Genomic DNA, 18,867 nt, shown 5'->3' with positions numbered 1-18,867 from the left:
AGTCTGACACCATGGAAACTAAGATAAACTCCGTTTAACTCTTTCAACTAACATTCAGGGTGTGGCATGAGACAAAAATTTTCCTATTCATGAACATTTTATTTGCATATATCATAGTTCATGACAGGCTTGCATTAATGCTAACCGAGGCTTATTTTTTTTATTTTTAAGTGCATGGATGAAATCTTAACCAGTGTGGAACCAAACAGCCTATCTGATTCAATCTGGTTTCTGTATCATTTGAAAATGAAAGTACTTAAACATACTGTAACTGCTTCAGAAGAGTGAGAAGATGAGTTTCCTGCATTGCTCAGCAGATGGGCATCTCTGATATCAACCCACAGTCTTTACTCTGGCTTTCTTTCACACAGTTTGGGAGGCTGATAATTATGCTACAAGAACTTGGACAATGTTTAAGAGATTCTGTTCCTTACTGGGATTTTTGTTATCACTTTATCATAGTCTGCTAACCTACCCACACCACACCCAAACACAAGCAAACCACCATGGAAAAAGAAAAATCCAAAAAATGAAACCCCACAGTTTTCAACCACTGCTCAAAGTACAATGCATTGTCTTGTTTATTTTATAGCCTGCTTAACTGAAGGACTTGTCTACAGTAGAACCAGGAAGACTCCCCATGCAAACAAAACCTTTAAGTTTACTTGCTGTAAGTTTAGCATTTTGACTCCAGGAAGAAAGAGCCTTGTTTTAGACCATCACTCTAGCACCAGAGGTGTCACCACAACTGTCACCTAAATCAGAAACCAAAGACTGAGTTTCTAGCAAGTTTCACCAGGAAATTTAGAAACAAAAAACACAATCGTGAAGGAAAGTTTTATTTGATTTGTAATGCCCACATCCTAAGATTAAAGGTATTTAAAAAAAACTTAGCTGCAAAGAAAAAGAAAGAAGCAAAACAAGAACAGATTTTTACACCTTTAGGAAATCAAAAAAAAATAGGCACAAGTTTACATTCATTAGTTTCACATATGGCAGAGGAATGTTTTCATGAAGAGGGGTAAATAAAATCCTGCTTTCCCACCTCCTTGTATGAGACAGCACAAGTCATGCTCTTCAAAGCCACACTGATCTTGTAGATACAAGGCAGATTTTTCCTCATATTTTTTTATTAATGTATTTGTGCTTTAAAGATCATAAAGAGCGTCCTAGAGCCATTTGGTGTAGTCTCTACATAGATACTAAAGTACTGAGTACGTACTTTAACCACTGGTGAAGCTTGTTACAACCTCCACATAAAAACTGAAAGTCATGCCTATTTGAAATTCTGTTTAAGCATCAGAAACTATGGAAGGATTTTATTTCATAGCTGCTAAGCCACTTTAAATCCCCATCAGTGTTAAAATCTTGCAAAATCAGCCCAGAATGATTTAACCCCTTGAGAATAAGGGTTTATTATAAAATAGGCAAATATCTTATCTCTAGAGATTCTACCTGAATATGTATCTCATCTGCTACTAATACTGAAGAATTTCCTTTGCTAAAACACAACATGCTAGGGAAAGAAGGATTTTCTAATGATCTCTTACAAAGCCAGAGGGCGGGCAGGCAGTTGTTCCGTCATAATCTTTTACTCTACCCTGCAAAACAGACAAGTATGAGGTGGTTGCTATTTGGGCCAAGCCCTGCTCTGGATGGGATTGGTGGAAGCAGCCCGAGCTCTCACCTGGGGTTGCATCCAAAGGAGCTGAACGCAGCAGATCACTGACCACCACCCCTCAGGTCAGGGAGAGCTTCTTCCACAGGAACTGCTCCTCTGAACCCGCTGATCTGCAGTACCCTTCAGAGGCTATAAACACCTTTCTTCTGCCTTTCCTCTCAAGCTACACTGGGATTGGGGAGGGAGAAAGAGCAGAAATGACATAGCAGGGCCGGGGTGTAGAGAAGTTTAACATCATCCCCAGTAAAGAGAAAATCAGTTTGTCTCAGCAGACATCCTCAGCTTGTGCAGGAGCATGTTAGTGTTGGTGGGTGGAGGGGGAGAACTCAACGTTCAAGAAGCTGTGGACGTTCTCTAGGAAGATTCCTCTTTACCTTCACTGGGGGGTCAATGTACCCTATTTGCAATAAGGGCTAAGGAAAAGCATAAAGCTGTAATAAAACTGTCTTTCTTCCATTTGATTGATTATGAATTTACAATTTCTTAGCTTAAAAAGCCGCAGTGCAAGTTAGTGTTTGCTTCATGGGGACCCTGTTTCAGTATCCTCTCCCGCAAGGATGTAAAAAGACCAAAGTCAGCAGCCAGTGTTCTTGTCTGTACACAAAGCAGGCAGGCTGCCCCAAGCACTGAGGCCAAAATGCACTCAAAGTAGTAAATAAATACACATAAAACAATTCTAAAAATAAGAAATAAACAGCATTGATTGTTTAGAATTACAATCCATCTTATTACATTAATCTTCACATTTTAGCATCTTTTTAACCACTATACAAAGCTGCTGAAGTTACTCTTTCTTCTAAACCAGCCATACAAGAGCACAAAGCACTATAAACATTTTTTTTTTGGCAAAGTAACTTGCTTTCAGAATGTAATGTACTTTTGAATCACAGTTTACATATAGCAGGTGTGTCGTGCTAATACAACATCCTCTCTTTCTTCTCTCACTGCATGCTGCCAGGAGCAAGACACCTCAGAGAACTTTCCTAGTTTCAATTGCTGTCTCTTAAATCCTTCTCATAACAGTTTATTTCATGCAGCCTCATTTGGGTCAGCTGCTCCTCACTTCTGCCTCAGCACTGTCTTGTTTATTGCATTAATCTGGTCTTCAGGATAAGCCACATCAGTCTGATGTGCTTATAGAGCAACAGATGTTATGTGCTCTACACTTACCCTCTTGCAAGCATCTCAGGAGCATTTATCTACTCCTTTTACATCCTCCTGTTTACTTTTTCCCTGCTTACTTCCTTCCTGCTTTTACCAGCAGAATCCATATTAGATATCTGTGGAGGAAGAAAGACATTTGTATTCTCCAAGCCCATGCACTGACTCTCCACTCATATGGAAACTCCAGATTCTTACATATTTTTTTCCCCTTGCAAAAATACGGCTAGATAAAGACTTATGCCTTTTACCTGAACAGACACAAGGGATAATTAATCAGTCTGGAGAAAAAACAGTGAAGTCTATGTTTTTGTTAAAGTCCTCATTTTCTCTTCCCTGAAGACCTCCTCATTCTGAGGCTGGGATTTGGAGCTCTATGTGGACTGAAACAGGAGAAACCATGAGCTGGACCCTCAACCTTCATCTGTGGCATTGCACTCACAGAGGACTCAACAAATCACCGCAAAACTCACACAAAATCCAGGACTGCCTCAAGTCCAGCACACTCCACTGCTGCTATCCTGTGCTAATATCCAACTCAGCACATGTCCCAGAGCAGCCAGATTTCAAGTGCCAGCTGTGCAGTCAAGATCACATCATTTGAGAAAAGCCCATCCCACCACTACAAGGTGTATGTATATACATACGCATTTGATCTATACCCAAAACTATGCGATGTTTCTTAGGACTGACAGATTATAAAGAGTTGTTTCCTCTCTAGCAGCTTGACCCCAGCTCTCCAACTACCTGCGCACATAACCCCTTTCATACATCACATCCAACATCTACACCTCTTACTACCTTGTGCATAATAGGAATAGGCATCACACTATACCAGTTCTCTCTGCTTGTGCACACCCCACACCTCCTACTGAGCAAAAACTGCTGCTGGCTCATTCTGAAATACAGCAAGGCACTTTGATGGATGTTAAAGACTTTGTGCATGCACAGGCAGGATGCAAATCCACCCCGTCCTCACACTAGCTTGCCTTAAGGGCAAACATAGACCTCAGCAATATCCTAAGCAAGGATGACCACGGCACAGAGCCTGTCACCTGGCCTGCAAAGAGCAGCAACACAGAGGGAACAGACCAACCTCCTTAGAGTTTCAGACTGGTTACAAAAGTCTGCATTTTACTTCAGTGCTTCACAGAAGTATTTCTTCCTCCCTGGGAGAGAAATCTTTGCTAGTCACATTGCATGTGTTAAAACATGTAAGGTAAAAATCAGCAGTAATGTCTGTAGAAACACAGCAGAGAACGATAATAAAAATCCCAAAGCAAACAAAGCCTCCTTGAGAAGCTAAGGGTCAAGTGGAGAATTTACCAATGATGTTCCCACTCCCACACACAATCATAAACGTCAGGGATTATCTCCCAGAAAACGCACAGGCAAAACGGGTACATATGTTGCCCTGTTCAAGAGAATCGGGCAAAAACCTGGGCCCAGGCAGTTCGTGGTTTATATGACACATTAAAAATAATAATAATAAAAAGAACAGGAAGGTGGAACAAAGAAGAAATTCAAACCATAAGCTGGCAAGTGGTCCTGGATCCATCCCAGCAAACACTACTGGCTACAAAAAGCAGAAGGTCCCACCAGGTTGCTGTGTGTTGAGATAGTCTTGCTGCCACCAGTGCACATTGCAGGTAGTTTTATCCATCTCTGGGAGGAAAAAGGTCCTTGTACAAAACTGTTTTCCTCCCCTGATTGACATCAGATGAGCTCCTTCAGTGGCTCATTTTCACCAGGAAGCATGCCATTCATCTCAGGGGAAGTCTCGGTGCCCAGATATCCCAAGAGGATCTCACTGCGCCGCCGCGAGAGCTGCAAAATATCTTCTGCCAGCGACTGCACTGTTGTGTATCTTACGTTGTCCAAATCAAACATGTCCTTCAGATATTGTACTATCTGGTGCTGCAAAGACAAAAGGAATGTTTACAGTAAGGAGACCTCCTCCCACCTGCTGATACCAGCTGCCTGGACTGCAGCAAGCAGAGAACCCCATAAGGAATTTTGCATGTCTGCCATCCAAGCAAAGATCTGCTTCAGGCTGGGTATTACTTTTGTGGCTAGGCTAGATCCTCTCATGCCTCTGAAACAGGACAGCAGAGCTCCTGAAGTCAGGAAAGCAATGCTGATGTCCATGGCAATATCCACGCAAACATTCAATGAAGGCAACACAGCCTCTCACGATATTATCTACAAGAACAAGAGGATTTAGTCTTTAAGATCAAATACATACCTTTTAAGATCCCATGTACTCTTAGACAAGATATTCTTTCAGTATATGCACCCATAATCTTTTCCAATATTGATGGTATAAACAGATCTTATCACACATTTTTGCTATCACCTATGGTAAATTGTGCTGGGAATTCTTATCAATCTGAATTCAGCAATCTGCATCCCAAAACCCAGTAATTTTTAGAAGGCTTTTGTACAGAGCCAAGTTTCTTAATGCCGCATCAGTCACCAAAAGCACACATCTGCAGCTTTAAGGCAGAAGACAGCAGCAGTCCCACAGAGATTAGGTACAGAAAAGCCATCTTACCTTGAAGAAACTGCAGACTTCAGACAGTTGCTGCTTGGGCCCCAGAAAACCAAAGGCTAGAACAGGACTGACATGCTCCGATACGGAGTAGAAATGAGAGATAAAGCCATCTGGTACCTGCCACAGGGAAGGAAAGAATTGGTTGGTCTTGGTTCTCAGACAGAATTAGCAGCTTATTCCATATCAGCTACCAAATTCCCTGCCAGAAAGCACTGTGCTTTAGTAACTGAAGTTAAGAGCTACTTAAGAACATCTCTTCCTGCAGAATTACATTTATCTTTAAGATCCCTTGAAGGATGACTAGAGCTTTCTGTCTTCATGTTTCTAAACTACTATTTTGGGAGGAAAATAAATAGAAGAAAATGAAAGGCAACCACCAGGCAGCCTTTATAGACACTATTTATAATCTCTGGACCAAGCCAGGAAAGGGCATGCAAATATCCAAAACAGAGCTACTGCATGAGAGCACCAATGCAGCTTCCAACACTCTCATTTCTCTTTGTACCATCTCACAAAGCAAACCCAGTCATACCAGCTGGTTGTGGGATACGAGTTGAAAACTTGCCAGAGGCCACAGACCCTGTGGCAGAACTGGGGTTATGAAGTTGCAGCTTCCTGTTCCCCAGGTCCAGTAACTCATCTGCTGTGATACTTTAGAAAGCCACAAATTTAAGGGAAGTGCATCAAGTAATAGCTAGTCAGCAATCAGTGCTGGGAAGTGGAGAAGCGCATGAGCCATTCATCGTGCTGCTAGCAGGGAAACTACAATTCAGTAGTCCCTTGTTGTTTGGTGTCTGTGACCATTCCTATGGTATTGTGAGCTGGGAGAAGGAATACCTCTCCTTGACAGAAAACGTTGTCTTTTGAATCCTCACGTTAAGAAAAAGGGAGAATAAACTCAGACTGATTCAGTAAAATACTGGCATGGCACTGGAGCAATGACAGCAGGACCCCAGTGCTCTAAAGCATCACAAAAAAATGATTCAGTTCAGTCTTATACCACTTAGATCTTGTATTTTGTCAAGATATAGGTGTTATCTTTTCAACTTCAAATACATTAGGTTCTCTCCCTTTTAATTAATTTTGCTTACCATCAGAAGCCTCCTTTTTGCTTTCAGAACTGACCAGCAGGCAGTTGCTAGAGCCTACAATTAACGGAAAGACACCATCAGTTACTGGGATTACTTTAAAAAAAAAAAAACACAAACAAACCCCCAAAAAACAGTTTACCAACACATTGCAATCAAAATATCAAAGCAGTGGCCCTTTTGTGCAAAAAACTCTAAAATTAGTGTCAAAATCAAAGTGAACTGAAAGTAGATTTAGCCACTCCAGATCCATTCCAGAAAAGCCGAAGTGTTTTTGAAGATTGCTAATATGATCGGACATAGTTGCCAAACACCCCAGAATGCAGACTGTAAGCAGACCGTTGTTAAAAGGTGCCTCACAACCATCATCTTCTCGGTCTATGAAACTAATTGGTCTTAGATATGCAGCTGCGGGCCAGGAGTAGAGAAAAGTGCTGCTATTTGAGCCTCAGTGTCTCCTGAAGTACCACCAGAATGAATAACCAGGCGCAAAAAAAAAAAAAACACACACGTTTTTCCCTACATTTTGATCCTCTTATTCTCATTCATGAAAATATGCATTGTCATCTTTTAACATCTCCATGGCATCACTGATAAAGGCCTCTAGAGAAGTAAGTCTATTGGAGCCAACCAGATGCTTTCAAAATAAGGAAAGCTTTCCTGTACACAATTTACATGTACCAGAAGATTGTTGTTTAGAGCTTCAGGAAAGCACGGTATTTCTAAAGAGAAAACTCAGCTCAGCCAGGACAGCTGAGGTTTTACTCTCCTAGCCTTGGCACTGCAATCTCACGCTCAGCGCAAGGACTCCCTGTTTAACGCACCGTCTCCTTGAAGCTGTCAGACAGCCAGCGGTTGCGCAGCACAGCCAGCACGGAGGAGGGTGGGTTCTCCAGATCCTCAAAAGCATCCATGAGGATGAAGTCCAGCACAATATCAAAGAAACTCATGCACACCACCTGTCAGAGAGCAGAACAGTCTGTAAAGGGAACAGGTTTAAAAGAAAAGAGACAGACTTTACTCTTGGTTTGAAACAGCAAAATGCAATGAACTGGAATACACAATGTAATCATTTTTCAGCAGCAGTTCTTTCACTCCTGGGGTGTTCCTACACATCTATCATCTTCCAACTCATCTGCAACTTTGTAGAGATAACATCTTTACCAACCCCTCTTCCCTCCAGCTCCTGCTGAGTGGTCGGCCAGGTCTCTTGCTTCAGTGCATAATGCAGCATCTCCTCATAGCTTTCCAGAAAAGCTTTGGGATTCTGGGAGAACAGAGAAACAAAACACTTCAGAAGGTACAACAGCTGTGGACACATTTCACCAAAGTTTGACTACTCTATTTCGAGCTAGCATCAACACATGTGGGTCAAGTTTTTAGCCAAGACACTTTGTGCAGAAAGAGAGAATTTATTTCTGGGAGGCATGGATGGCCCCCAGCTCAGCTGTGACTCAAAGCACCTATGTTGCTCCACTTTCTTTAAGGAAGTAGCTAGGACATCTGTATGCAAACTGAGCCACTAAGGGACTAACACCGTGCAAGCAATGATCTCCCTGTTCAGGGGACGACCAGTGACTAAACCAGTGATTTGAGAACTGGTACGTTGTAGTAACCAGCATACAGATGAAGTTTTCTTCTTTCAACACACTGGACAAGTTCTGGGTGGGGATGGAGGAACAAGTGTCCCTGTGCTTAAGACACAGCTGAGTCATTAGACAAACTTCATACCTTTTCAGCTTTTGACATCAGTCCTATCACCATTTGCTTCCCAACCTCCCCAAAAAACAGCTGATTGCTTTCATCCTTCAGCAGCTCCTGCAAAGGGAACACAAGAATTCTCCTGTGAGTGCCTACACCCACATGAATTCTGAGTTGGGAGAAAAAAAGGACAGGACACAAAGCAGTGCAATGCTGCATACACCAGTATCATTAACCTTTATTAAGCTGGAGTCTAGAAATCAAAACTGCTCTCTCCAGGAAGTGAGTTTAAAATTAGGCTGGAAGACTAGAAGTGGCAAGAATGGAGGCACAGGAGCCACAGGGTGGCAGTGGGGCTAGGGCACAAAAGCTGCTGTTCAGGCTCTAGACACACATTGCCAGAAGAGGATTGCGGCAAGGAGAAGGAAACCTTGCTCCCCCCACCTCAGAGGTTTGACTCCAGCCCAGTGAAAAGCTCTTAAGTGGGAGTATCAGCTTCTGGGCAACTTTGAAATTCCCAAACTTTAACTTCCCAGAACTAAACCAGCATCAGTGGCCATGTAACCACTGCTCAAGCTGAACACAGGGACCAGGGGATCCTCTCCCTCTCCAAATCAAACTGATCAGGATGGGATTAGACCATTACACCAGGGGAGCTTGAGCTGCTGCTGCTTCTGCTTTTACTTGCTCTAGAGAGGCAAAGAGTTCACCCCTGTGCTGGCAGAGGAGAACGTGGAGAACAGGAACCCAGGAGCCTTGAGCTGTTCTCACCTGGAAGGCCTGCCTGACACAATGCAGCTTTGCAAGGAAATCCTGGTCGCTGTAGCAGCCAAGGAGCTCTGTCCTAGAGGGAAAGGGGAAGGACTGCATAAATTTCAGCTCTCCTGATGTCTGTGTTCCTAACAACTATGCTCCCCCCAAAAAAATACTTTCTCCTAGGCACAGACTGGGAATTAACAACTGCATTCCCTTTGCACAGCTCCCTGGGGGACCAGAGCATCTCCGCAAAGGCTGTTGCAGTGCAGGATTATGCCAGCCAGCCACACAGAACAGGTACATTTCTCTTTACTAATTTCCTGGAACAACTACCCTTTCCTAATATGTGTCCTAAAATCTGGGGCTAGTTCCCTGAGAAGTCCGAACCAGCAGGAAGGATGCTAAGAGTTTCCGTCCCCAAAGGGTTATTCTGGTTATAGGGCTGCTCAAAGGCAAATAACATGTTCACACTGCTCAAAGGAGCCTCGACACAAGGATCCACAACTCCAGCTGGCACTTCACCTCAGTGTCCGGCATGCAACTTTCCCTTCTTTCACTAACTGCAGAGCTTCTTCATATGCCGCCACTGGTTTAGAGAGGTGGAACGGTATTTCCTCAAAGTGGAGAGAGTCAAAGAGCTGTAGGGGTGGCAAGAGGCATGGGAGGAACAAAATGATCTTGTTAAATATTTGTAAATACTCAGAGACTGCACACAAGCAAGATGTGCCTTCTTCAGCTAGCAAACTTTTGTCAGTGCCAATTATTTCATGCAAAGATGTTTCTTTTCCCACCAGTTTCAAAGCTGTCTCGGCTCTGACACAGCTCAATATCCCCTAAAACTTACACAACCAAGCCACATTACATTAGATTTACAGTACTCTCCTATCTGTTATGGCATGTTTTCTACAGTAGATAGGAAGATGACGTGGAAATGCTGGTTGGAAAGGGCTGCACTATGTCCCTAATTAAAAACCTTTTCCTAACATCCATCATGAAATTCCCAGCTTGGGGCTGTTGCTCCATGTTTTATCATCTTCCTCTACCAAGATGTGTTTAGCTCCACTGCCTTTGTGGCTCCCCTCCAAGCAGCTGGACTGTGACAAACAGCTGAAACTTAAGTCACCTCTGCTGCAGAGAAGAAGGAGTCTTCAGAAACTGAGCTGTCTTCATCATCCGTCCGAAGCCGCAATGACCCATCCGTCAATGGAAGCATTAAAGTCTTCTCTGGAGGAAAGGAAGAAGCTGCATATTGGAGTTTATGGACTACCATTCCTCTTAGCTCCTGTGCTCTCTCCCTCCCACCCTCACAAACAGCACTTTGTCACTACTTCATTGCCTGGCTTACAGAAAAGACATAAAACCAGACAGGAAACTGGCATTTTAACGTATTTCTAACCCAGCTTCCATACCCAGATCCAGCAGCATGCTGTCTGATGGAAGTGAAGACCCAAACTCTTCCTGGAGGTGGTAGGCTCGGTGCAAGAGGGACTCCAGCTTCTCGGCGAATTCCCTTTTCTGGGACTCCTCCTTGAACATACATAAATGGCACCCTTAGTTAGCCAGCTGGGCAGAGACAGATTGACAGCACAAATATGGAAGGAAATTTTCAGTAAAATGGGATTTACAGTTTGCAGATTAAATGATGAGAGAGTGAGAGAGAGAGAGAAAGAGAGAGAGGACTCGTTAATCCTACAATGCAGCTAATAATGTGAGGGAAGGGAAGCTTCTACATAGCCTATTCAAACCCTCTGGCTTTTTAGCTTCACAATTTTGGTTTCCTGATAAAGGAAGAAAGAACTTAACTTTAACCTGCCATCCAGAAAAACAGGTATTTTAATGAGTTACAGATCACTTAATTCTCCTGACTTGTGACTTTAGCCTAATTTCAAGAGGGAATCACATCAGAAAACCTGTGTTGAATACAACAGAGTATCCAGAACTGGAAAACAGAGTAAGAGTCCTTGGATTAAGGTGCTGGGCATAAGCAAAGTTTGCTGTAAGCAGCACAGGAGGACAGAAAAAAAAGGGAGAAAAATAAGACTTACACAGCATCTTGCCTTCATGCCTCTGTGTCTGCATGAGTATCTCACCCAGAAGACAGAAGCATTAACAAGAAGCATGAAATCTCTTTTGATAATGAATCAACTGTTTTTAAGTTCGTTTTAGAAATACTATACGACTGTTCAAGGAGAGACAACAAGAGAATCCAGATTTGACTTGGATAAATATTATCGACCACAAAAGACAAATATCCCACATAGTTAGTATACCAGGCCCTGTTTGTAAGAGGCGGGAACACTTTTTGCCAGCGAGAACTCCTGGAGAGTTAGGAGTTTAGCACTTTTCACAGTCCTGGGCTACAGCTGCTCTCTTTAGCTTCCTGGTTGTCGCTGAGCCATTCTAGTTTGAATCTCCTTATCAGAGGCCTTCCCTGCATAGCCCTCAAGTCCAAGACAACAAGGCGTTGTACAAAAATACTAGTTTCTGTAGCTGTAGGCAGAACGAGTTACTCATCTCCCTGACCCATTTGCTCAGTCAGCAGGGGCATACTTAGCTCCTGCCGAGTTCCCACTTTGCTTTACTCGTTAATACACACAGGCAGCTGGCCTCTGCTTCTCCACCCAGCTTCCTAGGAAGTGATCGTGACCATCAAGATCTCCATTTTCAAACATGTTAAAAAGTTACAGACACAACACTGCCAGGCAAAAAGCTATTTCTTTCTCTCCGGTGCTGTATTTGTTACAGCCTTTTCCTACCGCAGCCTCTGGAGGACTTGCATGACAGTGACTGACATGATGCTGGAAGGTGGGTAGAAAAGCTGGGGAATGAGGGGGCGAGACTTATTAAAAAGAAAAAGAAATTAAAAACACCCACTCACATTGCATAAGGAAGCCACAGATATAGACAGCTCTTAAACAGAGTCTGGCCCAACTCTGCCCTTGATTTGCTCTTCTTTTAACCTCCTAATTACTGCTTCCCACACCCAGACTGGTCTTTCAGCATGTTCCCCAGCTGACAAATGCAAGGCGAAAGTGGGGACCTACCTCTGGGATGTTCTCAGACATGCCCTCTTGCTGTTTCTTGCTGTCCCAGGGCACGGGAGTGCTGGTACTCGCACTGTCCCTCTGCCTGATGGTCAGTGCTTGCTCCCACTTCTGCAGGGCCTCCTCAAACAGCTCCATGCCTGGCAATACAACCAAATACAAGCTGTGAGAGTCCTAGGCCACTTAGGAACAAAGCAATACAGCACGAATCTTTGTTCACTCAGACAATCCAGCAAAGATGGAAGCCTCTCCCCAACTGATAAGAAAGAATAAATATATTCTATGTCTTTCCCTTTTAAATATGGTTTAATTTGGATTAGAAGTTAAGGAGAACATCCCTAAACTGGTTAAAACATCAGCCATGTTACTTCCAAAATACTGTTCTCCAGGGATAAACAACATCCCCAAGGCGATGTCACCCTTGGCTTGTTTACCTTGAATGTAGAGGCTTTCTGCACTGGAATCACCAATGGCTCCAGCATCTCCCATTGCCTGGGCCTCCCACATCCCTGCTGATGCTGGTGTTGGACTTGAAGAGTTGACTACTACCATCTGCAGGAAGGGAGCAGAGAGCAGAAAATGCCTTTTGAATTCTCTCCAAAGGTAGCAATGTTAAGACCACACAAACACCGCCATCAGTTAAATTTCAACGGTAAGCCATTTCTCTTCCCCATATTTGCCGTTGCGTTTCCCCATATCAGAACTCCCTTGCCTGGGAAGGGGAAGGTGTCAAGGGTTACCAGCCCCCTCCCACTTGGGTTCACACTATGCTGTCAACTGCCAAGAGCCCCACTAGAGGGGAGACAAGGTGAGAAGTCCTCCCCTTCTCCACCCAGCACCACAGCAGTGTCTTTGATAGCACATAAAGTTGTGTGGGAAATACCTTCCCAACCAATTTACACTGAAGCCTCATTAGGAAATGGTGAGCTGTACAATGATCAGCACTAGCAGGAGAGCACTGATGGAGGCAACAGCCTGAGAAAGCTCCAAAGCAATTGCTACAAAGGCACAAGGATTTTGATAGAAAGTTCACATCAGTCCCAGCTGCCTGTGCAAAAAATACTGGAAGTGGGGGAAGTGACCACAGTCCAAACAAAGGAACAGATTACCAGCAAAAATGCAGCTCAGGACTTTGGCCAAGGGGATCCTCACTCTTTTCTTTGTAAACAAACCTCCTGGGAGGGCTGAGCACTAAGGTCCACAGAGCAAATTGTCAGCTTTCTCCAATTTCACACTAGCGCATAAATGTCTTTTAAAGTCTGACTCAGTACAGTGCCGGGTTCAAACACTATCAATGACCAGTGTTTTCATGTGGCTTAGAGAAAGATGTCCAAATGTGAGCCTGATACTAGAAAAAAGCTACAATAATCATCTGACAGATTAATTCTTGCCCTGGCTCTATTGGTTAATCTCTGTGGAGTATTAACAAATAACCTTGAGATCCAGAACTGCAAATCATCAGTTCACTGCTGCTGACTTATTTACTAGATGGCAAAAACGACCCCCAGGAAGCAGATGAGAGAGCAGGCAGAAACTGCAGCTGCGTGAAGGATGAGCTGTTTTTCCATCAAGTAACATGAAAGCAACGAGTACAGTGTCACAGATGCTCAGCTCCCACACAATGAAGGGGGTACGGGAACAGATCCCTCTCCGTGTGGATATCCCCACCCATGCACCAGCAGTGGAAAAAGGAATTTGCATAGTTTTTTATCTAAAGAGAAACAGGCTTCAATGATACAAAACCCAGACGGCATCTGTGGGAAGGGAGAAACCGCAGGGGAATTAAATGGACGTCCCTGCAGGGGTAGGGAGGCCGGAGCTGGACACAGCTTGGTCCTCACTGACACATCCCATCATATCCCAGTTACCCCAAGGGAATATGGGTGCAGGGCTGCACGCCCAGCACCGTGCCAGCACTGCCGCCTGCTGGAGACACACTTTGTCTAGCACAGATTTTTGGCAACTTTCTGGTACTTTAACCATACAGGACGAGCTAAAATACAGCAATGCCTGCACATACTGTAGGGTTCTGCTAGCCAACAGCTCCCTTCGAAGGGGTGATTTTTCCCTCTCTTGCCCCAGTATTGCTAATCAGCCACGGAGCCCAAGCAGGTGATGCCAAGGGGGTGTTTCGCAGTAAGTTGCAGTGCACAAAACTGCAGAGGTTGCTTGTGCCACCTGCTGCTCCAACAGCAGCACACATGGCTTTGAGCAAGGGGGATGTAAAACAGGTCTTGAAGCCACAAATGCTCCCCAGTCCTTCTGTGTTTGGACTGACAAGAGGTGGATATAAGCAGTGATGACTTCTGCTGCCTGGTCAAGCCTGAATTACCTGTATTTATAGGCTGCTTTTGGCTTGGGAGGAAATAGAACGACTAGGCTGTGTTTTCAACCTGCACTGCTTCCTGAACAGAGCTATTGGATTTTGGTAGTTAACTTGGTTTTACCAACCAAGCAACCTGTGAGCAGCCCCAGCACAGGAGGGCTGTGCCAGCACAGGGGCTGCTGGGCCACCTAAGCCATCACCACAGAGGGAAGCAAACAAGCTCCCCATTGGGACCCAGCGACAACCCAGCCTCGCTCCTTGAGGGGTCACAGAAAGCCCCGACGAATCCCAGCCATGTCCCACACACAAGACCTTCCTGCAAGCCCCCGTTGGCCAAAGTGGGATGTACCCTGGGGCTCTTGGCCATAGGATAATGCTGCTCTAATTTCATGCAGGCAGCTCCACACCATCAATTTGAGGTTAATATCAGAACCCACCCTATAATTGTGCCATAACCTGTTTTGCTCCAAAAACTTTGGCATTATCCATTGGCCAGCACAAGCCCAAGGACTTTGTGATCTTGTTCCAGGTAGGTGCACTTGCACAGGTAGGTGAGCTTGCGTCTCCCGGCCCTGCTTCTCCCAGCCCAGCCGAGAAGGTCCTTACCGAGGTGAGGCTGTGAGAGGAACTGGAATGTTTGCTGGGCTCGATGGAGGAAATCCCACTGAGCGTGTCATTGCTCTTGCTACCAGGACTCTGGACTCTCTTGCTGGAGTATCCTACAGTTGGGAAGGTCACACAAAAACAAAATTTTAGGCCAAGTTCACTGCAGCTGTGAATAGGGAGGGGAACATTGCCCTGTCAAGTGTGACTGTGGACGGGTAAAGCAGTATCCAGTACCTAGAAATGAGTCACGGATCTCCTGTATGCTCTGAGACACTAAAAAAGCTGGTATCAGTGGGGATCTGAGGCTCAGGAATGAGTATTTATTTACCACTTATGGATGGCAAGAGGCAAGCACAAGTGGAGAGCATCAAGGAAGAACCCCTCCAGCTTCCCTCAGGCCAGGCAGAGCATGGACATTGCTCCCTTAGTTATTATTAAAAATGCTTAAAGGTTTTCATATATTTCATAAAACAAATGTTTAATCCCTAAAGTGCTTTGCTGAGGACTTGGGTGAGTCTTACCCATAGAATCAGGTGAAGAAGCTGCCCAAGGTTTGGGAGCTGCCACAGAGCTAGACAGACATTCCTGACTCCCCAGCCTGGCCCAGGCCACCCTCCCCTCCAGTGCCCAACCTCGCTGACACAGCTGCACGTGGGACTCCTGGGTCAGGCATCATACTGGCATCACCGAGATCAATATGCAACCAGGTCACCGTGTACTTGCATGCCATTATTATCGGGGGAAGCATGGTGTAACAGGTCCACAGTCTTTCCGTAGCAAGGGGGATGGGAACTGCAAACCTTGGTGAAAACCTCAGTGACACTTTTTTCTTGCAAGGCCTTTGAGCTCAGGGTCTCTCCCTTTCCTCCACTAACCCTGTGTGCATGGCACTGTGCTTCAGGCTTCTAATTTCATTCTGCATCGATGCACTACACAAATGGCTTTGCTTTCCTCTCCTCCCAGCTTTCAGGAACTTCCCATCACTCCCTGTACACGCTCTTTACTCCCTCACAAAAGGCTTTTGGAGATTTTCCCTTTCTGCAAGGCCAACCTTTCTTCACGGAGGAGACCCTTCTGGTTGGCAAGATGGGCACTGTGATCCCTCCAGGCTTAAAGCTGCACTTCTCTGGAGCAATCTGCTTCTTTCGACGACGACGACGCTTCAGCTGATGAGCTGCAAGAGCCAACGCAACTGTCCCAAGAGCTGTAGCAAACAGCACCTTACGCAGGCCTGGAGAGAGCCGCAGCTGAGAGAAGACAGACTTTAAACACAAAAGATATGAAAGAGCAACGATGAAAAACCAATTCCACCACCCTTTTTTTTATTTAAAAAAAACCAGTCAAACATAAGACACCTTGGCATTCCCCCTCCCACCCACAAAACACAGCCCCTGCTACACAACTAAGACTTAGCAACAGAGAAACTGCAGAGCATCATTTTGGCAAAAGCTAGAGAACCTGGTCTCAATTCTCATTACCAAAACACACTGCAGAATTTGCACACAGCTTGTAACAGACGCAATCCAGGCTACCCAAATTCAGCTGTGAAACCCTGGTAGCTGAGCTTTATTGCACTACTACAGGTGGGAAATGTATTGCTCTTCTTTAAAACAAAAGTCTTTTTTTAGTGTCTTTGACAAAGAGGAAGCTTGAACCTGAGTGTTTCTCCCAGGAAGAGATGTGGGAAGCCCTTCTCTCCCCTGTCTAAGCCCACCCTGAGCAGCTCTCCCACCACCCCAAACTGTTCATGCAAATCTTACAAACCCTCAAACTGCCCAGGTCCCCCAGCATCACCCCGTCATGCCTCTGTCCCTCACAACTAACACAGACAAAGCCCAAAGAGAAAACCCAAGGAATGCAGTGGAAAAGCTTTTCCCACTTGTTGTACCTGTCCGAACGTTGTGTAAACAAACACAGGGATCTCTGCCACGGTCATCGCCAAGGCCTGGATGATGGACATTCCCTCTGTCCTTCTAAATGCCATCTCTGCACAAGGATCTCAGCACCTCCAGGAGTAACAAAGGGGAAGGGCACTTGTGGATGCTGCGTGAGCTGCTCACAAAGAAATCCAACTTTTCTCTGACATCTGGCTGAGAGTCCTGGGGTCAGCCTTCATCCAACAATCCTCCTCCTGCAGAAAGAGGTAAAAAAATCAAGTGAGTGAAGGGAACACATGACCTGCACCTCCTCATACCGCACTTCACAAACCACACACCAGGTCATTGAAGCAGCAATGCCACTAGAGCCAAGGAGATCTAAAGCATCTTCTCACCAACAGCAGTAATTTTTTTTGCTTGTCCTACCAACCACAGGGGCAGATTCCCAAACTGCTCTACAGCAGCAGCATCCCTGGACTCCACAGCTGCCAGAGACTTCTACATATACTAGAATTGGCTGCACATGGTTGGGATTTTGTTGGCAGTCCCCATATAAAAAGGTTTCAATGCTGCTTGAGTTTACTCAGAGCTTTCCTGGCCATGCTGGGAGCTGGGGAGGAGGGACGTGCTTCACGTCAAGGACAGAGCTATAGAATGACGTACTGAAACTGGCGGGTGGTTGGTCTTTTAAACACCACAAAGTTATAAACCCTTTAGCCTCGCGCTCTGCCAGGCCAGCCTTTGCAGCAAGCCACCTTCACTGCAGCGAGGAGATGCTGCTCTCGCCCCGCATGTGGCCACACCAGGCTCTGGCATCTCCCCACACCAACACGCTAAACGCACCCCGGGTGTTACAGCCGCGTGACAACCCCCCATTCCTGCCTGACCCCACGGCCCGTGGGTTGGCATAACCCCGTCTGGGAGCCGCGTTTGGAAATGGTCTCGAGGTGGTGGGATCCCGCAGGGACCAGAGAGGGACAACGGACTCTCCCCACAAGGTTAAACGCAATGTTTTGGCCACCGCGGAGATGAGGAGAGCAAAGTGCAAGAGATTTGGGGCACAGAAACAGCCTGCGGGTTACAACGCTTGGCTGGAGAGCACACGCAGCAGGGCACCAGTGAAACCCCTCTGTCCGGGGCATCTCCCCACAGCCCTGCGTGCCCCGGACTCTCAGGGCGAAGCAGTGATGGGACCCCAGGGCGCTGGGGGTGTTAAACCCACCGGCCATGCAGGGAGCTCCCCACGGGACACCCCGTACCAGCACTGCAGCAAGCTGGGGCTCTGCAAACAGGGGTCCCGGGCCCTCTGTCCCCCCTGGAGCATCCCCACACCCCCTGCATCCCTGGGCACCCCCCATAATTCCGCGCCCTGAGGTCCCTCAGGCCCCTCGCACCCCTGGAGCATCCCCCGAGCCCCCTGCACTCATGCACCCCGGGGCACCACCCGCACCCCAGGCATCCCTAAGCCTCCCGCACGCATGCATCCCGAGAGGGTCCCGTACCCTCTGCACCCCGGTGAGTCCCACCCGCCCCCAGGCCCGGTTCTAGCCGGGAGTCCCCGTCTCCGCTCCCCCCCCCCCTCCCCAGCGATGGTGCGGCCCGCCGAGCCCGGCCCCCGCGAGGGAACGCGGGCGGCACCACTCACCGTGGCGGGGGGTGCGCGCGGCCCCGCTCGGCGCCCTCTCCCCCCACCGCGCGCCATGGCCGCGGAAGGGCAGCTTCTCCTTCCCCCGCGCCGCAGCCTACCCTGGGCGGGGGCGGGGCCGACGGCGGCGGTGCAGAACCACCGCCCACCGGCCCCCCCTCCAGCCAATAAGAGCGGCGAGCTGCCTGCCGGCGCACCTATCGGAACGCATCCCCGGGCCTGGCTCGAGGATGCGGCGGCGAGTGCGGCTGAGCGGCGAGGGGAAGGGGCGGGGGGGGCGGTGCGAGCGCCCATTCGGCGGCGGCTGACAGCTCCCCCCACCGCCCCGGCTCTCCTTAAAGGGGCCGCGGTCGCCACCCACGCCCCCGGCCCGCCGAGGGGCTCCCCGGGGAGACCAGACCCCCTCTCACCACCTCTCCACTTCGACA

General features: G+C 46.8%; 1 protein-coding gene across 3 annotated transcripts; it reads right to left on the bottom strand.

The window, feature by feature from the left end:
* Positions 1-823: 823 nt before the first annotated feature.
* On the bottom strand, positions 824-18,554 carry MIGA2 (mitoguardin 2). 3 transcript variants are annotated; one of them, XM_049832843.1, is made up of 16 exons: positions 18,440-18,554; positions 16,806-17,048; positions 15,969-16,179; positions 14,918-15,030; positions 12,420-12,537; positions 11,986-12,125; positions 10,351-10,468; positions 10,065-10,183; positions 9,464-9,579; positions 8,957-9,029; positions 8,216-8,302; positions 7,653-7,751; positions 7,309-7,443; positions 6,488-6,541; positions 5,397-5,513; positions 824-4,759 (listed from the first exon to the last, which is right to left on the bottom strand). In XM_049832843.1, exons 2-16 carry the CDS (start codon positions 16,899-16,901, stop codon positions 4,559-4,561), a joined length of 1,797 nt encoding a protein of 598 aa, XP_049688800.1. In that variant the 5' UTR covers positions 16,902-17,048; positions 18,440-18,554; the 3' UTR covers positions 824-4,558. The 3 variants fall into 3 exon arrangements, with proteins under 3 accessions (XP_049688800.1, XP_049688802.1, XP_049688801.1); XM_049832845.1 differs by having other exon boundaries at positions 10,065-10,165; XM_049832844.1 differs by having other exon boundaries at positions 15,969-16,164.
* Between the last annotated feature and the right edge of the window lie 313 nt (positions 18,555-18,867).

The sequence above is a fragment of the Accipiter gentilis genome, chromosome 29, assembly GCF_929443795.1.
Source record: "Accipiter gentilis chromosome 29, bAccGen1.1, whole genome shotgun sequence".
NCBI lineage: Eukaryota > Metazoa > Chordata > Aves > Accipitriformes > Accipitridae > Astur > Astur gentilis.
Note: the sequence above shows the minus strand (reverse complement) of the source record. Positions and strands in the feature narration are given on the sequence as shown.